This window comes from Phoenix dactylifera, chromosome 14, assembly GCF_009389715.1.
Source record: "Phoenix dactylifera cultivar Barhee BC4 chromosome 14, palm_55x_up_171113_PBpolish2nd_filt_p, whole genome shotgun sequence".
NCBI classification, from domain to species: Eukaryota; Viridiplantae; Streptophyta; class Magnoliopsida; order Arecales; family Arecaceae; genus Phoenix; species Phoenix dactylifera.
The window spans coordinates 11,368,978-11,385,914 of NC_052405.1; the positions used below are offsets into that span (position 1 = coordinate 11,368,978).

Below are 16,937 nucleotides of genomic sequence, written 5' to 3' on the forward strand. Positions count from 1 at the left end.
AACCCTCAACCGAACAGATCTGTTCGGCTGCACAGTGCCGAACAGAAGGCTTCTGTCCGGCACTGTTCAGCCGAACAGAAGCCTTTTGTTCGGCGGTCCAGTGCCGAACGGAGCACGAACCGTGAAAAAAAAAAATTTCGGGAGAAGCCGGCGAGGTGGTTCCGGGAGAAGCCGGCGAGGTGGTCGGAGATCGGGAGAATGCCGGCGACGAGAGGGAGAAGGGGGAACGGGGGGGTTTGGGCGTTGGCGAGGTGTTTTGGAGGGGAAGAGCGGGGTGGGGGGGGTTTGGGGGGTGTAGAGAGCAATTTAGGTGGGGGGGTGGGGAGGGTGGGGGGTAATTTAGGAATTTTTAATTTTTTAGGGGTGTCCTTAGCAAATGGGGGGGTGTAGAGAGTATTTAATTTTTTTTTAATTTTTGGGGGTGTCCTGAGCAATAGGGGGGGTGTATATAGAACCACCCCAAATGGGGGGGTGTAGAGAGTATTTAATTTTTTTTTAATTTTTGGGGGGTGTCCTGAGCAATAGGGGGGGTGTATATAGAACCACCCGGCTATATATGCACTAGTGCCCGACTAGTTTAAGAAAGAGAAAATATAATTTTTTTACACGAATATTTTTTTTAAAATATCAAATTTTATATAAATATTTTTTAAAATTAATATTTATCTATATATCTTTATAAAATACTTAATTTTTTATTTTATTTTTTTATCCTTATTTTGGTATATGTACTCACGCCTAACGCCATTAAAAAATTAACGATTTTAAATTAAAATAACTAAAATATTTTTAAATAGGTATATATTTAATAAAACGACCGCAAATGAGAACAAAAATGTAATTTTACTTTTTTATTTCATTTTTAATTAAAATAAATATGGTTTTATTAATGGTATTAGAAGAACAGTTATATTGAGAACATTTATAAAAAATAGTATTTTATATAAATATAAAAATAAATATAAATTTTAAAAAAATATGCAAATTTAAATTTTTAGAAATATATTCATGCAAAAATTCTATAAAAATTAGTTTTGGCGAGTGCAGCATATATTTTTTAAATTATGTGCATAAATTATATCTAATATTATAGAATATGAGGTCTGGTCATATCAATTAGATTTTTTTCAGTCCATTCTCATGTGACGGGAAAAATAGAACTAGTATTTTTTTTCATAAAATTTAGTTTGCCTCATTAAGAAACATTTTTTTGTGAATATTATAAAATAAGATTGGATTGCACATAATTATCCAAAAATAGGCTATTAAAAAGTGAAATTATCTCTCAAATATGTTCAAATTGTCCTTTATTTTGTCGTTACTTCATATCTGGAAACTATATTTTTTCTTTTTTGCTGGAACGGACGGTTCATATTTGACGAGTACGAACATATTTAATAAAATTGAAAAATAAAGCATCTCGGAGTACCCGAAATAGCTTCTCATCTCTAGCCCATATAGTATCACGCGTATGATTAGCCACATAGGCGGCCATCCAATCCACATCTTTATTAATTTTATGAAAAGCATGCTTGGCCTGAAGCTCGTAAACGATATTAGTTTTGCACCAACTATTTTGGATCAAATGCTGGCGTGACAGGTCTTTTCCAATACTTGTGCCCAAAAAACAAAGTTATCCAAACCCCCCTTCCCATCAAACCATCATGGCCGTACGTTGCCGCATCGAACGGTTGGAGGGCGGAGATTCTAACCCAGAACAGGGAGCACCGGGGAAGTCTTCCGCAGAATTTTAGTGCCGGTAAGAGACTCACACCGAATCAAAGAACTCGGCCATGTATAAATTGCGACTCATCTCGCTAATCGGGTGTCCTTCCTCGTTTGCCTCTCGGATCGGTCTCTCTGTTACTCTTCTCCCCTCTTTCTACTGAGCGACTGTCGGAAAAACCCTAACCCTAACGGTAAACCTAACCCCAGCCATGGACGCGATCAGGAAGCAGCTCGACGTCCTCATGGGGGCTAACCGGAACGGCGACGTCATGGAGGTGAAACGCAAGTACTACGACCGCGACGTCTGCCGTCTCTTCATGGCTGGCCTTTGCCCCCACGACCTCTTCCAGCTCACGGTCCCGATCTCAAACCCGAGCCTATTTGATGCCTACTCGATCTCTCTCTCTCTCTCTCTCTCTCTCTCTCTCTCTCTCAATCGGCATAGGGTTCACATTAGTTTTCAATCTTAGGATTTCTGATTTGATACTCTAGTAGCGATTTTGGGGTTTGAGGTTAATTCTATTTCCACTGCCGTTTGCTTATTTATCTCGTTTTATCGACGAAAACCATTGACTTGTACTCGTGTTTGTTGTATTTGATTGGTTGTCTTGAATTCTCTATCAATTTCAGGTTATTCTGTTAGATTTCTACAAAGGCGTTACATTTTTTAACATATGTTTACTTTTTATACGATGATCATTGTCAACTTATTTGGATTTTAGTTGGATATTTTCATGCGCCTGTTTAAAAAGTGTAAAAATGTTGGGCTTGGGGACGGCAATTTTAACTATGGATTTGATCACTTTGATGTATTTTGTAATATTTGTTGTTTAAACTGACATCATGATTCTGGTCTTTGGTTTTACCTCAGAAAATGGATATGGGTCCTTGTCCGAAGGTGCATTCTTTACAGCTGAGGAAAGAGTATCCTTTGCAATACCACAATAAAAGTCTGTACGTTCTTTTTGTTATTAAATATATCAATGTTGATACAGCAAGTTATGTTCCTGAATTTATAATTCAAATTACTGCGACTGTGGGCCAATAATTCTTAAAGCTTTCAGGGATGAAGCTTTAATATAAAATGTTGACGAGGTTATATATTTTATACAATGCATTATTTGTCTTGGGTACCATTAATTATTATCCATGGAAGCTGTTCTGCTGTAGCTGGCATGGGGCCTTGTCACCTTTGTTATGGTTATTTCTGCATCTTTTATGTAAATATTAAGTAAATTCTAGCATGTGGACGTTGTTATTCATTCTAGGTTTCCATTATTTATGGGCTTTGTCTGAGCCACTGTCTAAGTGAAAAATCATTGCAGTGTGTTCCTGTTAACCTTGTTTGCTGATCTTTCTTTGCCATGCCTCGGAGAAACATCATGCCATGTGTTTATAGTATTTCCTTATTTGTTTAGTGAGGTGCTTTTGAAGCAACGTACTCTGTTGTTCTTCCTGAACACGTCATAGGTATGAAGAAGCCAAAGCAAAGGGCATTCATGATTTTGATAGAGAACTGGAGGATATGATAGAAAGGCTAATTGTTGAATGTGAAAGGAAAATCCAGAGAGCCCTTAAGCGTCTAGAGGAAGAGGATGCCAAAGCTGCTATTGCAATATCCGTATCAGAAGTTACCCAGGTACTTGCTGCATTCCTTTTGACCTTGTACCTTTCCATTTGGTGATGATCTTACTAAAACTTTGCCATGGAACTGTTTATTATGAAATACAGACACCTGAGGCCATGGAGTTGTCAAAGCAAATCAAGGAGAAATTGAAAGAAGCTGATGCTTTTGGTAATTCACTTAGCCAGTCATATAGATGATCGAGCTTACATGGACATTTGCAGTCTTAACCATTGTCACATGTTAAAAATGAAGATGATTAATTTGTACTTCCTGTGCACTTCTGAAGTTCATCATCGCATTTGTTAGCATATTGGCTAGATTATCTGGAAACTGATATGGCTGGATATGCAATTACAAAATGTTAGCGATAGATTTGAGTTCTTTATTGGGCAAAGTTGCAACAATCAAATTAACTCTTTTATGTTGCATCAACAATGAGCAAGATCTCAAGCATTGCTCCTTATTGTTCTTGTGTCAACCAATTTAAAAATATGTGGTTGTGTACTATGTTGAGCTGATTGTTGTAATGCTCTCTCCTCTTTATTGCCACGCTTTAAGTTCTCTGTTGGTCTTCATTTCAAATTATAATTCTTTTTCCATTAACCTAAGGGGATGGGTCTATTATGCAACAGACAATAGGTCCTTGCAATTTCATCCAAACATGGTAAAGCTTTATTAGATATATCTTTATTTACCTTACTGATTTTCTGTATAACAAATTATGCATGGAGAAAATGATCAAACCTTGGACCGTCTTGGCTTTTGGATTTGATCAGGCCTAATTTTTAATTTTGTTATGGTAAGTGTTACATTAATATTATTTGTGATAAATCTTTGAGCTTGTGAGAATGCAATGCTTCAAATCTTTTCTTGATAAGCTAATTTGGAAAAAAGTCCTAGTATGGAGCCATGCTTAATCTACACAAATATGCGGGCAAATTATGCTGATATTGTTTTTATGTGTAGCATATGGGGGACCCATCTAACCTGGCATATGGGGACCCATCTAACCTGGCACATGGGACCCATCTAACCTGGCATATGGGACCCATACAGATAAGGAGTTGCTGTGTGGTGCTTGTTGCATGTAGGCATTTGTAGATCCAACATGGTTCATCCTATCATTGTCTCATCAGTTAACTATATATCTTCAACTTTGACACCATGAAATCTCCTCTATTTGCGGTCTGTTTGTTAATGAAAATGTGCAAGGCAAAGGAAACAGAAGTTGCAAAATTGAGTGCTTTGAAAAATCTTGGTGCAGTCTATCGCCTCTGAAAGCTATGTTGCCTTAACTATTCGTAGCACTTCAGTTGCTCAGTTTGTTCTTCATGCATATCCTTGATGATCTTAATTTCCGTGTTCTACTGGTGAAACTGCAACATTCTTAGAATTCTCAAGATGGTATTTTTATTTTTATAAATCAATGTGACCCTTATGTTATGTGTCAGTACAAAATTATGTATCACATTTCCCACCTAATTCTTAGTTCCAGATCGGAACCCATCTTGCTCTTGCTCAAATTCACCATCATTCATCTCTAGATGCCCATTTTGATCTTTTATAAATATTCTTCCCTGCCAAATGTTCCTTGCATTAATGTGGTCATCTAAGCCTCACTCACCTGCTGACAAGTTTGAGTTATTCTTCTGGTGCATATCCATTCTTTCTAATTATATTCTTTCTCCGCTTCTTTTTTTCTGTTTGTTTTGTGCAATACTTCTGTATGCTTAAGTAGTGAAGTATAATTTACTTATCTGTTTCATTTAACAATCTTTTTTCTTTTTTGACATGTTTGTGGGAATAATAGATTCATTTCAAGTCATTAATATAATCATAAAATGTCAAATATAACAATTGTAATTTCTATTAAAATGTTATGTGCCATCACCAAATGCTAGTCTGTATTTTCTGATTCCATACAGTTTGTTCCATAACTTACTGATACGAACGTGCCACATTTGTAATCAATTTTTTTCTCGTTCTTTCATAGAGTATCCATTCATTCGATGCTTATCTGATTTTATTTCCTGTTTCCATAAGCCTGTCCGGGCTCTTTTGAGCTGCTCAAGGAATCATTAGCTGTCCGCTTGCGGTTGGATAGTAAGGGTCAAAGAAGGGCAATCACTTGTTATTAGAATCCAGCGTTCCTAAGACCAAAGAATTGGGCTCCAAACATTGTTTGTCAGACCAAAAGGATGGAGCCTGAGGTTTTTTTTTTTTAATTCTAATCCTGAAAGGATCCATTTTTAATAATTTTTGTACGTATATATCATAACATACTTTTTTCATAGTTAATATGGGTGCTATATTGTCATACATAATAATCACTACTATTGACTGTGTGTAGATTCTTAAAACCCATAATCATTCACATGAAATATTGTCTACTAAAAATATTTTTTAACTATTTGTTGTGGGGTTTGTGCTATTCTGAGGGTTGATCGGATTCATGGGGGATTGGTAGATTGGTCAAATCCGACATGCCACAGCAGCACTGCATTGCTATGAGGATATAACAAGGTGCATGAGCAGTGACTTCTAGCATTTATTATAGCCGCACATTTATTCTTGGGGTTTTATGTTGTTGGTTTTTCCAAAACAGATTTTGTGAAAATTAGCGAGACATTATTTTAATAAAGCTTATACGTAGTAGGTTTATACATATCTATATTAAATTACTAATAAATTCTGACAGTAAATTGCAAAAGTAAGACAACTAATCATTTGATTAAAAAACATTCTAATACATGTGTATCTTTTGCGCATCTGGTAACACTAGCCTCATACCTTCTTTAGGCTATGGTGAGCTTAATCATGCCTTGGCTGATTGCATAGTAAGGTGGTTCCACTGAGAACTGGATTGTTTGTTAAATGGATGCTTATGACATTTTGGCTGTTAACTATGTTTCCTTTTTTTTTTTTTTTTTTTTGGGGGGGGGGGGGGGGGGGGGTTCAGGCACATGCATACATTGCTTCACAATTTCAATATTCATAATTTATATACATGTACATCCATGTGCCTCTAGGCTTTAGAAGTTGGTTCTTAATGTTAGCTTTTGCTGCCAACTGTTCTGCCTTTTTTCTGCTGTTCTGTTCTTTGGTCATTGTTTTCTTTTAGTGGATTGCATTTTTTTCTTGGTTTCATGTCTATGGTTATTATATGTATTGTGCCTGCTTATCCTTTTCCCATAAACTCTGGGTATTATAATCAATGACTTAGGTGTTTATGAAATATTGTTTTTTAGATTTGGAAGGAAAAACTGACAGTAAAATTCGGACCATGGAGGAGGTTGAAGAGCTTAGAACAAAAAGAGCTGATAAGCAGGTACCTTTTTGCTATACAAGCAATTGACATAATTCTGTTATCCTTGTGAAGTATAATGTTCTTGAAAAGTATGAATTTTTGGAGCACAACTTTTAGTATTGTTTTTTCTGTATCTATGTCTATTGCTACATTTCCAGTCTATGATTTAATTCATTATTTTGTTGTTATTCTCACTGCAGTCGATGCTTCTTCTTGATGCCTTCAACAAAGACAGGGCTTCCTTGCCACAACCACTTCAGAATACCTCTCAATTATCATCAATGCCAGTACCTATTCCTCCAGATCCCCGAACACAAGAAATGATCAATGAAAAACTTAGAAAGGCAGAAGAGCTTGGTATATACACTTTTACCTTTTAGTGGAAATTGTGATCCATAATTATTCACTCCTTGGAATATTTATCAGTTTTGCATTTTTTTAGTAATTAGTAATTTACTCCAAGTAACTTTAGTTTCCAGCCCTTCCCAAGTTGATATTCTTCTATTATGTCAATTATAAGGCAGTTGATCAAACATGCAGTTGCTTTTCATCTTTGTTTCTGTCTGATGCTACAGCTATTCACTAATGTATTTGTTTTAGCTCTGATTTTCTTGTGTTACTACACAAACCCCGATGACAATAGGAATTCTTATCTCATAAAGGAAACATATATATTCTCTTGTTATATATCTTTATCTAATTAACCTGATATAAACATTTTGCTTGCTGACAATATATGGGTTTATGATGCAGTTCCAGCTGGTCTGATGTTTTTACGAGTGTTAAACTTTCTTTTTTCTTTTTTTTTTTTTTGCATGCAAGAGAACTCATTAAAAATGGTTCTACTTATGTACACCCTGATGAAGTGGATTGATGGGCAGGTTGAGCATAACTGTTTAAAGCATTATAAGTTAAGCACATTTTATGCTGCTTAATCATCCACAATAGACGATATTTGATTTTCTAAATTGATTGGGATGCTTTTTTATTGGCAGGTGAGAAGGGAATGGTAGACGAAGCTCAGAAAGCTTTGGAAGAGGCAGAAGCTCTGAAAAAGGTTTTTTTTCTTTCTGGACGGACACAAATGAGTTTATCATTTGATCCATCTGTCTAAACTCCATATCAATTTACTTGGAGAGTAGTCCAATGACATCTTTTACTCTTCCAAAAGTATATGATTTGAATTTTTGCCTCCATATGATTTTTCTTAAACTTTTTGTTGTTTTACCATGCTCTTTTGCCCAGAAACCTAATACTTTATCATTTTCATTTTTCAGTTGGGTGCACGCCAGGAGCCAGTCTTAGATTCTTCAAAGTATACTGCTGCAGATGTGCGAATTGTGAGTTCAATCCATGGGTGCATATCTTTCTTATTTGTAACTCTGAATGTTTTTTTATTACTTTTTTTCAAAATTTGTCCACACCCATCCATTTGATACACGTTAGAATTTGCCATATCAGAGAAAGAGTTATTCGTTATTTCCACTGTTCCTGTTGTTGATAAGAACAAAAAAAATCACTTTTTCTTGAATCTTTAGTCCAGTTATAGGATATCAAATAGTGTCTGATCCTTTAATCCAAAAGGCAAAATACTTTATCATGCTGTATGCTCACAAGCATAGATGGGTACAAAGAGCATTAAAGATGACCTAAGGGATATGCCTCTATAAAGATATTATAGTAACTGAATTTATAATTGCATATTCTATTGGCAAGGGAAATTTTTGGGAGATGACCAAAAGTAACCCTCAGGTTTTGTCTAAAAGTTTCGACCCAACCTTACACATGTCCACCCATATGGACAGGATTACACACAACATAGCATTGATATATGTGTCTGTATTTGTGTATCTGTAATATATATATTTTTTTTTTGAAAGTGTGATTTTATTATTATCACTATTATTACTTTGACGTTCATGACCTGGGAAGTTTTATATGTAGTATCTGACTTAGGACAGGATCGGATAATTGGGCAACATCTTGAAGTGCAAAAGGCACTGCTCCACAATGTATGTGTCATATGAAAGCAGGACGTGCAATCTCAATATCGAGTCCTAATTTTTCACGTTATTTGTAATTCCTAAATCCCAACTGCTATGTTTATGTGTGTGTATATTTAATAGTTTGAATGAATTAAACTCTGGATTCCTAATTCAGGGCTCAAATGCAATAATTTGACCTTTATTTACTAGTTAATTCATGCATGTGGTGGCTAATCAGTTCCCTAGTACACACCCTTTAGCATTGGTGTTATTGCTGTTGTTATTTGCAATGTGTGAGATGCAAAGTTGATCTTGATAAACATAATGATGACTGACATTTATGATTTATTTTGCAGACTGATCAGAAGTTACGTGTATGTGACATATGTGGAGCATTCTTGAGTGTCTATGACAGGTAAATCCTTTTATTCTCTTGCCCTGTAATTTCAGCTATGTTCCTACAATTCTGAGGGCAAAAGAAGACTAGTGTTTGGGGTTTCAAGTAATTCAGATTTTGACGGGCGCATTATACCTCCTTGTCACCAGCAGGCTTTTGGGCCCAGTTTTACGAGGATTACTTTTGCAGCTAAAGAATGTGCGTGTTTTATTAATTATGCTTGTAGTTATAATTGTCAGAAGTTATGGGGTCACTATACATTATGCAAATCTGTAGGAGGCTTTCAGACTTATGCTTTTAATAGCGAATGTGATATCTTGTTGGTTCTGTGGTATGCAGTGATCGTCGTTTGGCTGATCATTTTGGAGGAAAGCTTCACTTGGGCTATATGCAAATTCGTGAGAAGTTAGGAGAACTGCAGGTTAGTTTTTGCAAATTCTTTTCCTCCTGTTGTCAATAGTTATGTTTTGATTATGTATTATTGTTGTATTCAAATATTCCTCCAGCAGATGGTTTACATGAGACAAGTACACACTGAGAGTGTAATGTGAAGAATTGCACCCTGAATTGTTATAGATTTATTTATTTATGCCTGATGTATTTGTTTTAGTATCAGTTGCATTACATTTCTTAAAATTTAAACTCTTATACATGCTCAGGTGCTGTAATATGTTTCACATTCTTTATACAGTTTCTGAAATTTTAATCAGAGTGGTATTAGGACAAAAGATCCAGCCTTGTGAATAGACTATAATTAAAGTTTTGCTAGATAATTAAATTTAATCTAATCTGGTACATAGAAAATGCAATGTAAAAAACTTGGGTAAAATGTCATATAAAGCTTGCTTATACTAAAATTATATGATAAATGGTGGTATATGGTGGAAAAACAATTGGCGTACATTTGGACCTTGCATTAGAAAAGTTTACTTGGTGGAGCTTACTGTGGTTGCTTTCATAGTTAATAGTAATGCTACTTCGTGTGACATCAACAATTACTGCTATGATGATAGATTTTGGTGATTGTTATGTTATTACTAAGGCTTATAATCTTCTGAGAGTGAAGGCGTGGGGTGATTGAATAGGATATGTAAAACAGTGGCATTTATCTGGCCTGAGGTATTGGGAAAGACTTTTATGGAGGTTGCATCACAACAAAGATCTCATTGCTTAAGTTGTTTTTTTTTATTAAAGAAGTAATTCTGCTTGGTATTAGTGAGTTTTCTAACCTCAACAAGTTGTCAGACAATTTAGTTTTATTCCCTCCCAACATTTTCCTAAATTCAGGATAACCACGATAAGACCATCTCATGCCACTGATGAAAACAAAATGCAAAATAATGGAGTTGGTAGTGTGTTAAATTCCATGACATAGTTTATTCACTTTATTGTCCGCATCATAGATTATGGTGCTGTCCATGCTGGCAGTCATGGATCAGCATCTACTGGTCTAGTGCCTTACAACCATGTGGCATTGCTACGATGCCAGTTGTGTGCAATGCTTCCACACAGCATGATACATACCAGGTCAGTGCTAGCCTGGCATGGGACCGGCACAGAATTCTGTGACCATTGCTTCTTATTCCATGTTGTTTTTTGTATATGTTATTAACCCAGGAAATTCTACACTTGTCCATGATCTCTTTTCTGAGAAGTAGAATGGGAGCTGTTCCAGTTTTCACATAGTAAAATATGATTGAAGCACAATGTTCTCACTTCTATATTTCACTGGCCAATTCATTTCTATCAAGTGTAATTTCAGATTGTAGTGATATGCACCTCACCATGTTGGCCGCTGTCTGCTGTGTTGCACCTACTTAATTCATGACCAGAGGCCTTGTATTTTTTAAAAGAGTTGAATATCGATTAAATACCTTCCTATAAGGGGTTTTACTCATGGTCAAGATTTCCATCATGCTGGATTATATGACTGTGCTCCTTTTGCTTGCTTGAGTATGTCTTTATGTGCTTATTTCATTGCTCCACAGTTTGGTGTTTCATGGGATTGTTTGGCTGTGCATGGATTTGCATATGCCAGTTTATTTATGAATATTAGCTTACATGCATTCACATACACAATCTAGTGCAGATTTGAATGTTACGACCTTGCGGAAGTGCATGCACTGTATTTGGACCCACAGTTAGTCTTTTACATTCTCATAGTATTTTCAGGTGTTATGGTATTTAGAACCCTTAAGCCAAAAATCCCTACTTATGCACCTCAGTATACCTGTACAGAACAGTACTAGTCATATTCTTCTTCATTTTTTTTTTACTTCTGAATCTTTTATTAATTGATGGAATTTGGTCAGTGAATCTTTTTTTTTGTTGGGGGGGGGGGGGTGGTTACCTAGTCTGATATTTCTTTACAGTTTGGTCATCTAGGCAATTTTAGAATGCTATAGCAGGTGCTTTAATTGACCAGAAGCTGTTGTTAATCCTTAGTGAGATCTGAAAAACATGTCAAACTTCTGGGTTCATATTTGTGTTGTTGAAGAGAAGGATGTCTTTGCTGGATTCCTTGCTTGGTTGCTATGATATGCGAACATGTGATTTATCTGTGAATGCTTTTCTAGATTTCTGGTTCTTAAAGATGGTACCACAATTACTGTTTTCTGGGGGTTCCTGAAAAGCTTGTGGTAATGTGCCTTCAGTTTTTAGGAGGCATGACACCGCTGGTGATGGGAAGGTGTTGGTTGGATGGCAATGCTTTAGCAGCATAAATTATTCATTTCTTGCCTACATGCACAGAAATTACTCCTCAAAAACTGTACATACTGCACCATAAATCTTATCTGCCTTCCAATAAATTGTGAACATGCCCAAGAAGATCTTTTCCTTTGATATTAAATGCATCAAATTTAACATTTTGGAAATAATTATTCAACAAGCAGACGAATCTCTTGTTCTTTGTTGGCATTCAATAATATGCACATTTTAATGTTGGTTATATGGAGAAGAAAAAGCTATGGCTGTCAATTTTCTGTTGCAAAGTGTGCTTAGATGTTTCATATCTTCTGTTCTGAGAATTCTGTCATCTTTGGGGATAATGCTTTTTTATGTAATTCAAAGGTTATATATATGAAATACTTAATCATTTATTTTGTCAGGAAGAGAGAAATAAGAGGCGAAAGTTGGAGCGATCTGAATATGATAGAAGGTACTTATTTCACCAGGTCTTCTGTGAACTTGGGTAGTGCCACTAAGGGTCAAACTCTGTCTTCCTCTCCTCCTTTATTTCCTTGTTTTTCTGGAAAGCAATTCCAAACACACGGATAAAATTTATCACCTCATTCATTTTCAGGTCAAGAGAACAAAGTCAGGACCGTGATAGAGCAGCAAGTAGGGATCGGGACAGAGATAGAGAGGACCGAGGTGATAGTCGTGACAAGGGGAGGGATTATGATCGTAGGAGCAGAGACTATGATCGTCATTATGATAGAGATCGAGGATATGATCGTGACCGAGAGAGAGAATCGGATCGGTCTCGCAGTTATGATTCAAGGAGCCGCCGAAGGTCACGTTCTCATTCAATGGAACGCCCTAGAGATTATGATCGGCACAGGTACTAGAGCAATTATACTAATAATGGCCTACTTTAATTTGTATTCATTATGTTTGATCTGTATTGACTGTGCTGGCAACTGCAATGCCTGTGTAATTCTCATGGTGAAATGTCTTTTAGTTGATTGACTCCTATTGTACAAGTACCGAGGTACATGTTGAAACATCTCTCCCACCAAAGCTGTTTGCTTCCTTCTGGCTACTTGAGTGGTTCCGCCTCCACTCATTTGAAGAGAACAGACAGCTGGAGATGATGAATTGTAGGCTTAGTACAACTATTTCTTCAACCTATAAGTAATCACGACACTTCTTGGTGCATCATGAAAATTATTTAACAGCATTTGCATTGATATGTTTAAATCCGATGAATCTAGCTATCTTGGATGTTTTCTGAGTTCAGATCTTGGATGTTTTCTGAGTTCAGATCTTGGATGTTTTCAGAGTTTAGATCTTATTCTGAAAGCTTATGAAATTTCAGAAGCTGACTTCTTCATGTTTATGCTTGTTTTCATAATTGGCTGTTGTCTGGCTCAATTGTTTGGCTAGGCCATTCTTTATTTTCTTGTCAAAAAAAGTATGCCTTGGCCTTTTAGCTTAACCGAATCACTTCTTATTTGATTTGCACTTAAATTAGGTTCAAATTGGTACCCTGCCCATTTCTTGAATATGTTTCATATTATTTCTCAAGTCTTTAGAGCCTCTTGTGTCTTGTCCTTTTCTCCTCGTTTATGTATTCCTAATGAATTATCGACATCTGAGATTACTCCTGTATGCAAATTTTTTGCTTTTCGTCATCTATTTTGATCTCGTAATTTTTTTCAGATTTTATCTATGCCTCAATGTATGCGACTGTCATGTCCATTGTTGTTTAAAACTGGACCAGACTGGCCAGTCAGACTACAAAACTGGTGAACCAGCCCTCATCCAGTCTGGTTTAATAATCAGACCGGAAATGTATAATTGTCTGGTTTTCGTCAAAACTGGGACCTGGGCAGGCAGAAATCCAGGTCAACCAGGTGCACGGAAAATTGAAATAATAATCCATATGTGGTGATTTGAACTCCTGACCTCTTCTATGACAAAGGATCTCTCAACCACTTAGACATCTTTTGATATTATATCATTATGATGAATTATTGTATTTATATTATGTCAATGTAATTAGATGAAGCTGCTATAAATATGCTGTAAAATAGTAGTCGAATTGTTTCAGCAGAAATTGATGAATTCTATTTCTCTTTAGTAGATTATAAAAAAAATAAATGAACCTCATTTTATTCTTTTGGCTGTTTTGAAAACTATAATATTTATAATAATTTAAAATATCAATGAGTTATATATACTTTTTTACATTGTCTTTTGTGATTCATGATTATGTTCTATTCAAGATACGTTGTCTCAGTACTGGACCTCGTACTGGCACCATCCTAATACAATATTGGTATATAATGCTCAATATGAGGCATGTTCGGTGTACTGAGTGTCAGTATGCCTCTCGTACCACGTACTGATTTGGTACGGTACGGTCAATGCGCCAATGCCGATTGGTCCGTAAACTTTGGTGCATTTATGTTAAAATTAAAGAGGAATTTATATTGTAAATGCATGTCGTTTACAAGTATTTAGAATAGAAAACTTATTAGTAGTTGTATGTTTATATTTATCCAATATTAAACTTTTAAATATATTTAAACGTGAACTCTGTTTGATTGACAGACCTACGGAAAGTCAGCCCAGCTCGACTTTATTTTTGGGCTTGGGCTCCAGTTTTTTGGTCCATTGGACTGGGCCGAGCCTCCATTTTTCAAGCTTGACTAAGTTTGAGCTATTCTCAGGCTTGGACTTACTATACTCGGTGCAACGTGACTCAAAAATATTTTATATTTATTTATTTTATTTATTATATATTATAAATTATATAATTATAATTTTTTAAGTTGTTTTGAAATTAAAATGGAAAATATAATGGGAAAGGGAAAGAAACAAACCCAAAATTCCTAATTCTCTCTCTCTCTCTTCACTTCATCTATACGGACATTTTAATCTCCACCTTAATTTGCATCTCTCTCTTTCTCTCTCTCTCTCTGAGTGACGGTTGACTTTGGCTGCCCCCCCCCCCCCCTTCCCTCCCTCCTCTCTTCCTTCCACCAAGCCTTGCTCTCCCTCCTCTCCTTGCCTCTCTCTACTCCTGTCAAGGTCACTCCTGCACTACCACCGTCTCTCCCGCCTTCCTCCCATCCACCTCCTTCCGTGAAGGCTGTCCCCACCTCCCGCCCTGCCCTTGGTTTGATGCAGAACGCCATTGCTTCCCACCCCTCTCTCTTGTGTGCAAGATGGAGACCAAGCCTAGGTTGGCTCAGGCTGGTAGTCGAGCCCGGGCTTTTAATATTTGTGCCAGGTCAAGCTCAGGCTATGGACTTCCGACCCAATCCAGGCTGGGCTAGGCTCTGGACTTTCAACCCAATTTGAGCTGGGCTAGTCTTGGGCTGGGAAAAATTGTCCTGATATAGGATCCAAGCCTAGCCTGAACCCAAGTTGTCCTGACCTGGCCTTTGCTCCGATCTATGGACCAATTGACCTGATAATCTAGTGATGCGGGTCCTTGTCCTTGAAGGTTGTGTCTGGGTCTAATGACTATGATCTTGTCTCTTTGGAAGCACCTATGGTAATGGGGATGATATGCAGAAATTTTTATTGCCGAGCAATTTGTGTCTGGGTCTAATGACTATGATCTTGTCTCTTTGGAAGCACCTATGGTAATGGGGATGATATGCAGAAATTCTTATTGCCGAGCAATTTTGATATCTGTTAAGGAAAATGCTGATGGTCACTTGTTCTCTTATCTGCTCAGTTTACCAATCTTATGTGGTCGTTGGTGATTGGCTGACTGAACCCCCAACCCTTGCCCCCATCCCATCCGTGAGGGTTCCTCCAACAGCTACAGAGGATTGGTGAACTGAGGAGTGACTGGATGGGTGATATGTAGCAGTACTCTTTTAATATTCTGACTTCAATAGTATTTACCGTGTCCTGATTTGCTTTAACTTGTTTGTGGACTTCTTAATCTAGGGAGTACCCAAGATTTTATGATTCTCTACAGTAACTTTGACAAATGTTGTCAGAACTACAATGGTACAAGACTGTTAGTAATAAGTATTAGAAAATAAAATAACAGAAGGATTTCAGGCTAGAGAGGAATTTTGTTATTCTTGTTAGTTTTTATTTGCAAATATATCGTACCATGCAGTGAATGGTCTTTGGAATCAACTCATTATTGGTGGTCTTTAGATGTTTGATGGGGTTAAGGTGTAAAGATGTTGGCCTATAATCTTTGTTAAACTTACCTATCTAATTGACTAATTTTTTTCATTATTTGCAGGCGTCATGATCGATACAATCGATACTGAACTTTTATTTCAGGATGGGAGGGAGATATGGAGTGTTGAGGTCTGAATGCGTATGCTATGGCTGGTGTCACGGTGTGGTTTCGTGCCTGTAGATTCAGTTCAGTTGAATACAAAGTCCTTTTATCTGGATTTCCCTGGCGGGTGATTCCAGCACTTGTGAAGGAATTTATAAGCCTACTTAGTAGTTGCCTGTTTAATAGCATGAAAACCTTCTTAGGTCGTTTAACTGCTTTTGAAAGTACTCTTTTGTGAAACGTAAAAGATTGGTGCCACTCTGTTGGAAAAAAATTGCATTGACTAGTAGTTTGTGTTTTGGTTGCTTTCCTTTGTGTTTGTTTCTGTTTCTGTAAATCTCTCTCTTCGTGAAATGTATTTGCGTCACTGCTAGGCACATGTAAATGACTAGCAGAATTTGGATACCTTGTCTCCTTGAACAATGCAGAGGCGAGGAATTTGTAAGAAAATTTATATAACTAGAGACCAGGCATTTCAATTGCACAAGGTTGTACTGCAGTGTATTTCTTTTTAAATAAAAAAAAAACTACGTTAATAGATAAACGTTTGACATGGATAAGGATATTGGAAGCATGATTCGGAGATTTACTGGACCGTTTGGTTGTTCTTCGATTTAAGGTGAATGGATAATCATAGAATATGTTTTTTATTTTTATTTTTTTTAATGTTAATCAAGTATTCTGCCTTCCTTCCCTAGAACTCAGTTTTATAGGTTTTTGCAACTGATTTTCTTTTACAGCAAGAGGTTTCATGTAAAGTTTGCCCGATTTCTCATTTGTCTAGGTTATGCGAGCCCATCAGCATTTAAATTCGACACAAAGTCTGCTTGTAGAAAATTCTGTTCTTTTCTCTTTTTTTTCGTTTTCTTTTGGTCGAGATGGTTGTTTTGCCGAGCCGTGGAGCAAAT

The 16,937-nt window shown here is 36.6% G+C and overlaps 1 protein-coding gene across 1 annotated transcript; it reads left to right on the forward strand.

The window, feature by feature from the left end:
* Positions 1-1,820: 1,820 nt before the first annotated feature.
* On the forward strand, positions 1,821-16,513 carry LOC103714835 (putative RNA-binding protein Luc7-like 2). Its single transcript, XM_008802265.3, has 13 exons — positions 1,821-2,084; positions 2,600-2,652; positions 3,199-3,367; positions 3,460-3,523; positions 6,604-6,683; positions 6,863-7,019; positions 7,658-7,719; positions 7,940-8,002; positions 9,004-9,062; positions 9,384-9,465; positions 12,155-12,204; positions 12,349-12,609; positions 15,988-16,513. The coding sequence occupies exons 1-13, from the start codon at positions 1,938-1,940 to the stop codon at positions 16,013-16,015; spliced, it is 1,275 nt and encodes a 424-aa protein (XP_008800487.1). The 5' UTR covers positions 1,821-1,937; the 3' UTR covers positions 16,016-16,513.
* The last annotated feature ends 424 nt before the right edge of the window (positions 16,514-16,937 follow it).

Coding starts and splice junctions, on each gene's coding strand:
- LOC103714835 (XM_008802265.3), top strand. CDS start 1,938: ATGGACGCGATCAGGAAGCAGCTCGACGTCCTCATGGGGGCTAACCGG. Junction 6,684..6,862: donor CAAAAAGAGCTGATAAGCAG/GTACCTTTTTGC, acceptor TTCTCACTGCAG/TCGATGCTTCTTCTTGATGC. Junction 12,610..15,987: donor AGAGATTATGATCGGCACAG/GTACTAGAGCAA, acceptor CATTATTTGCAG/GCGTCATGATCGATACAATC.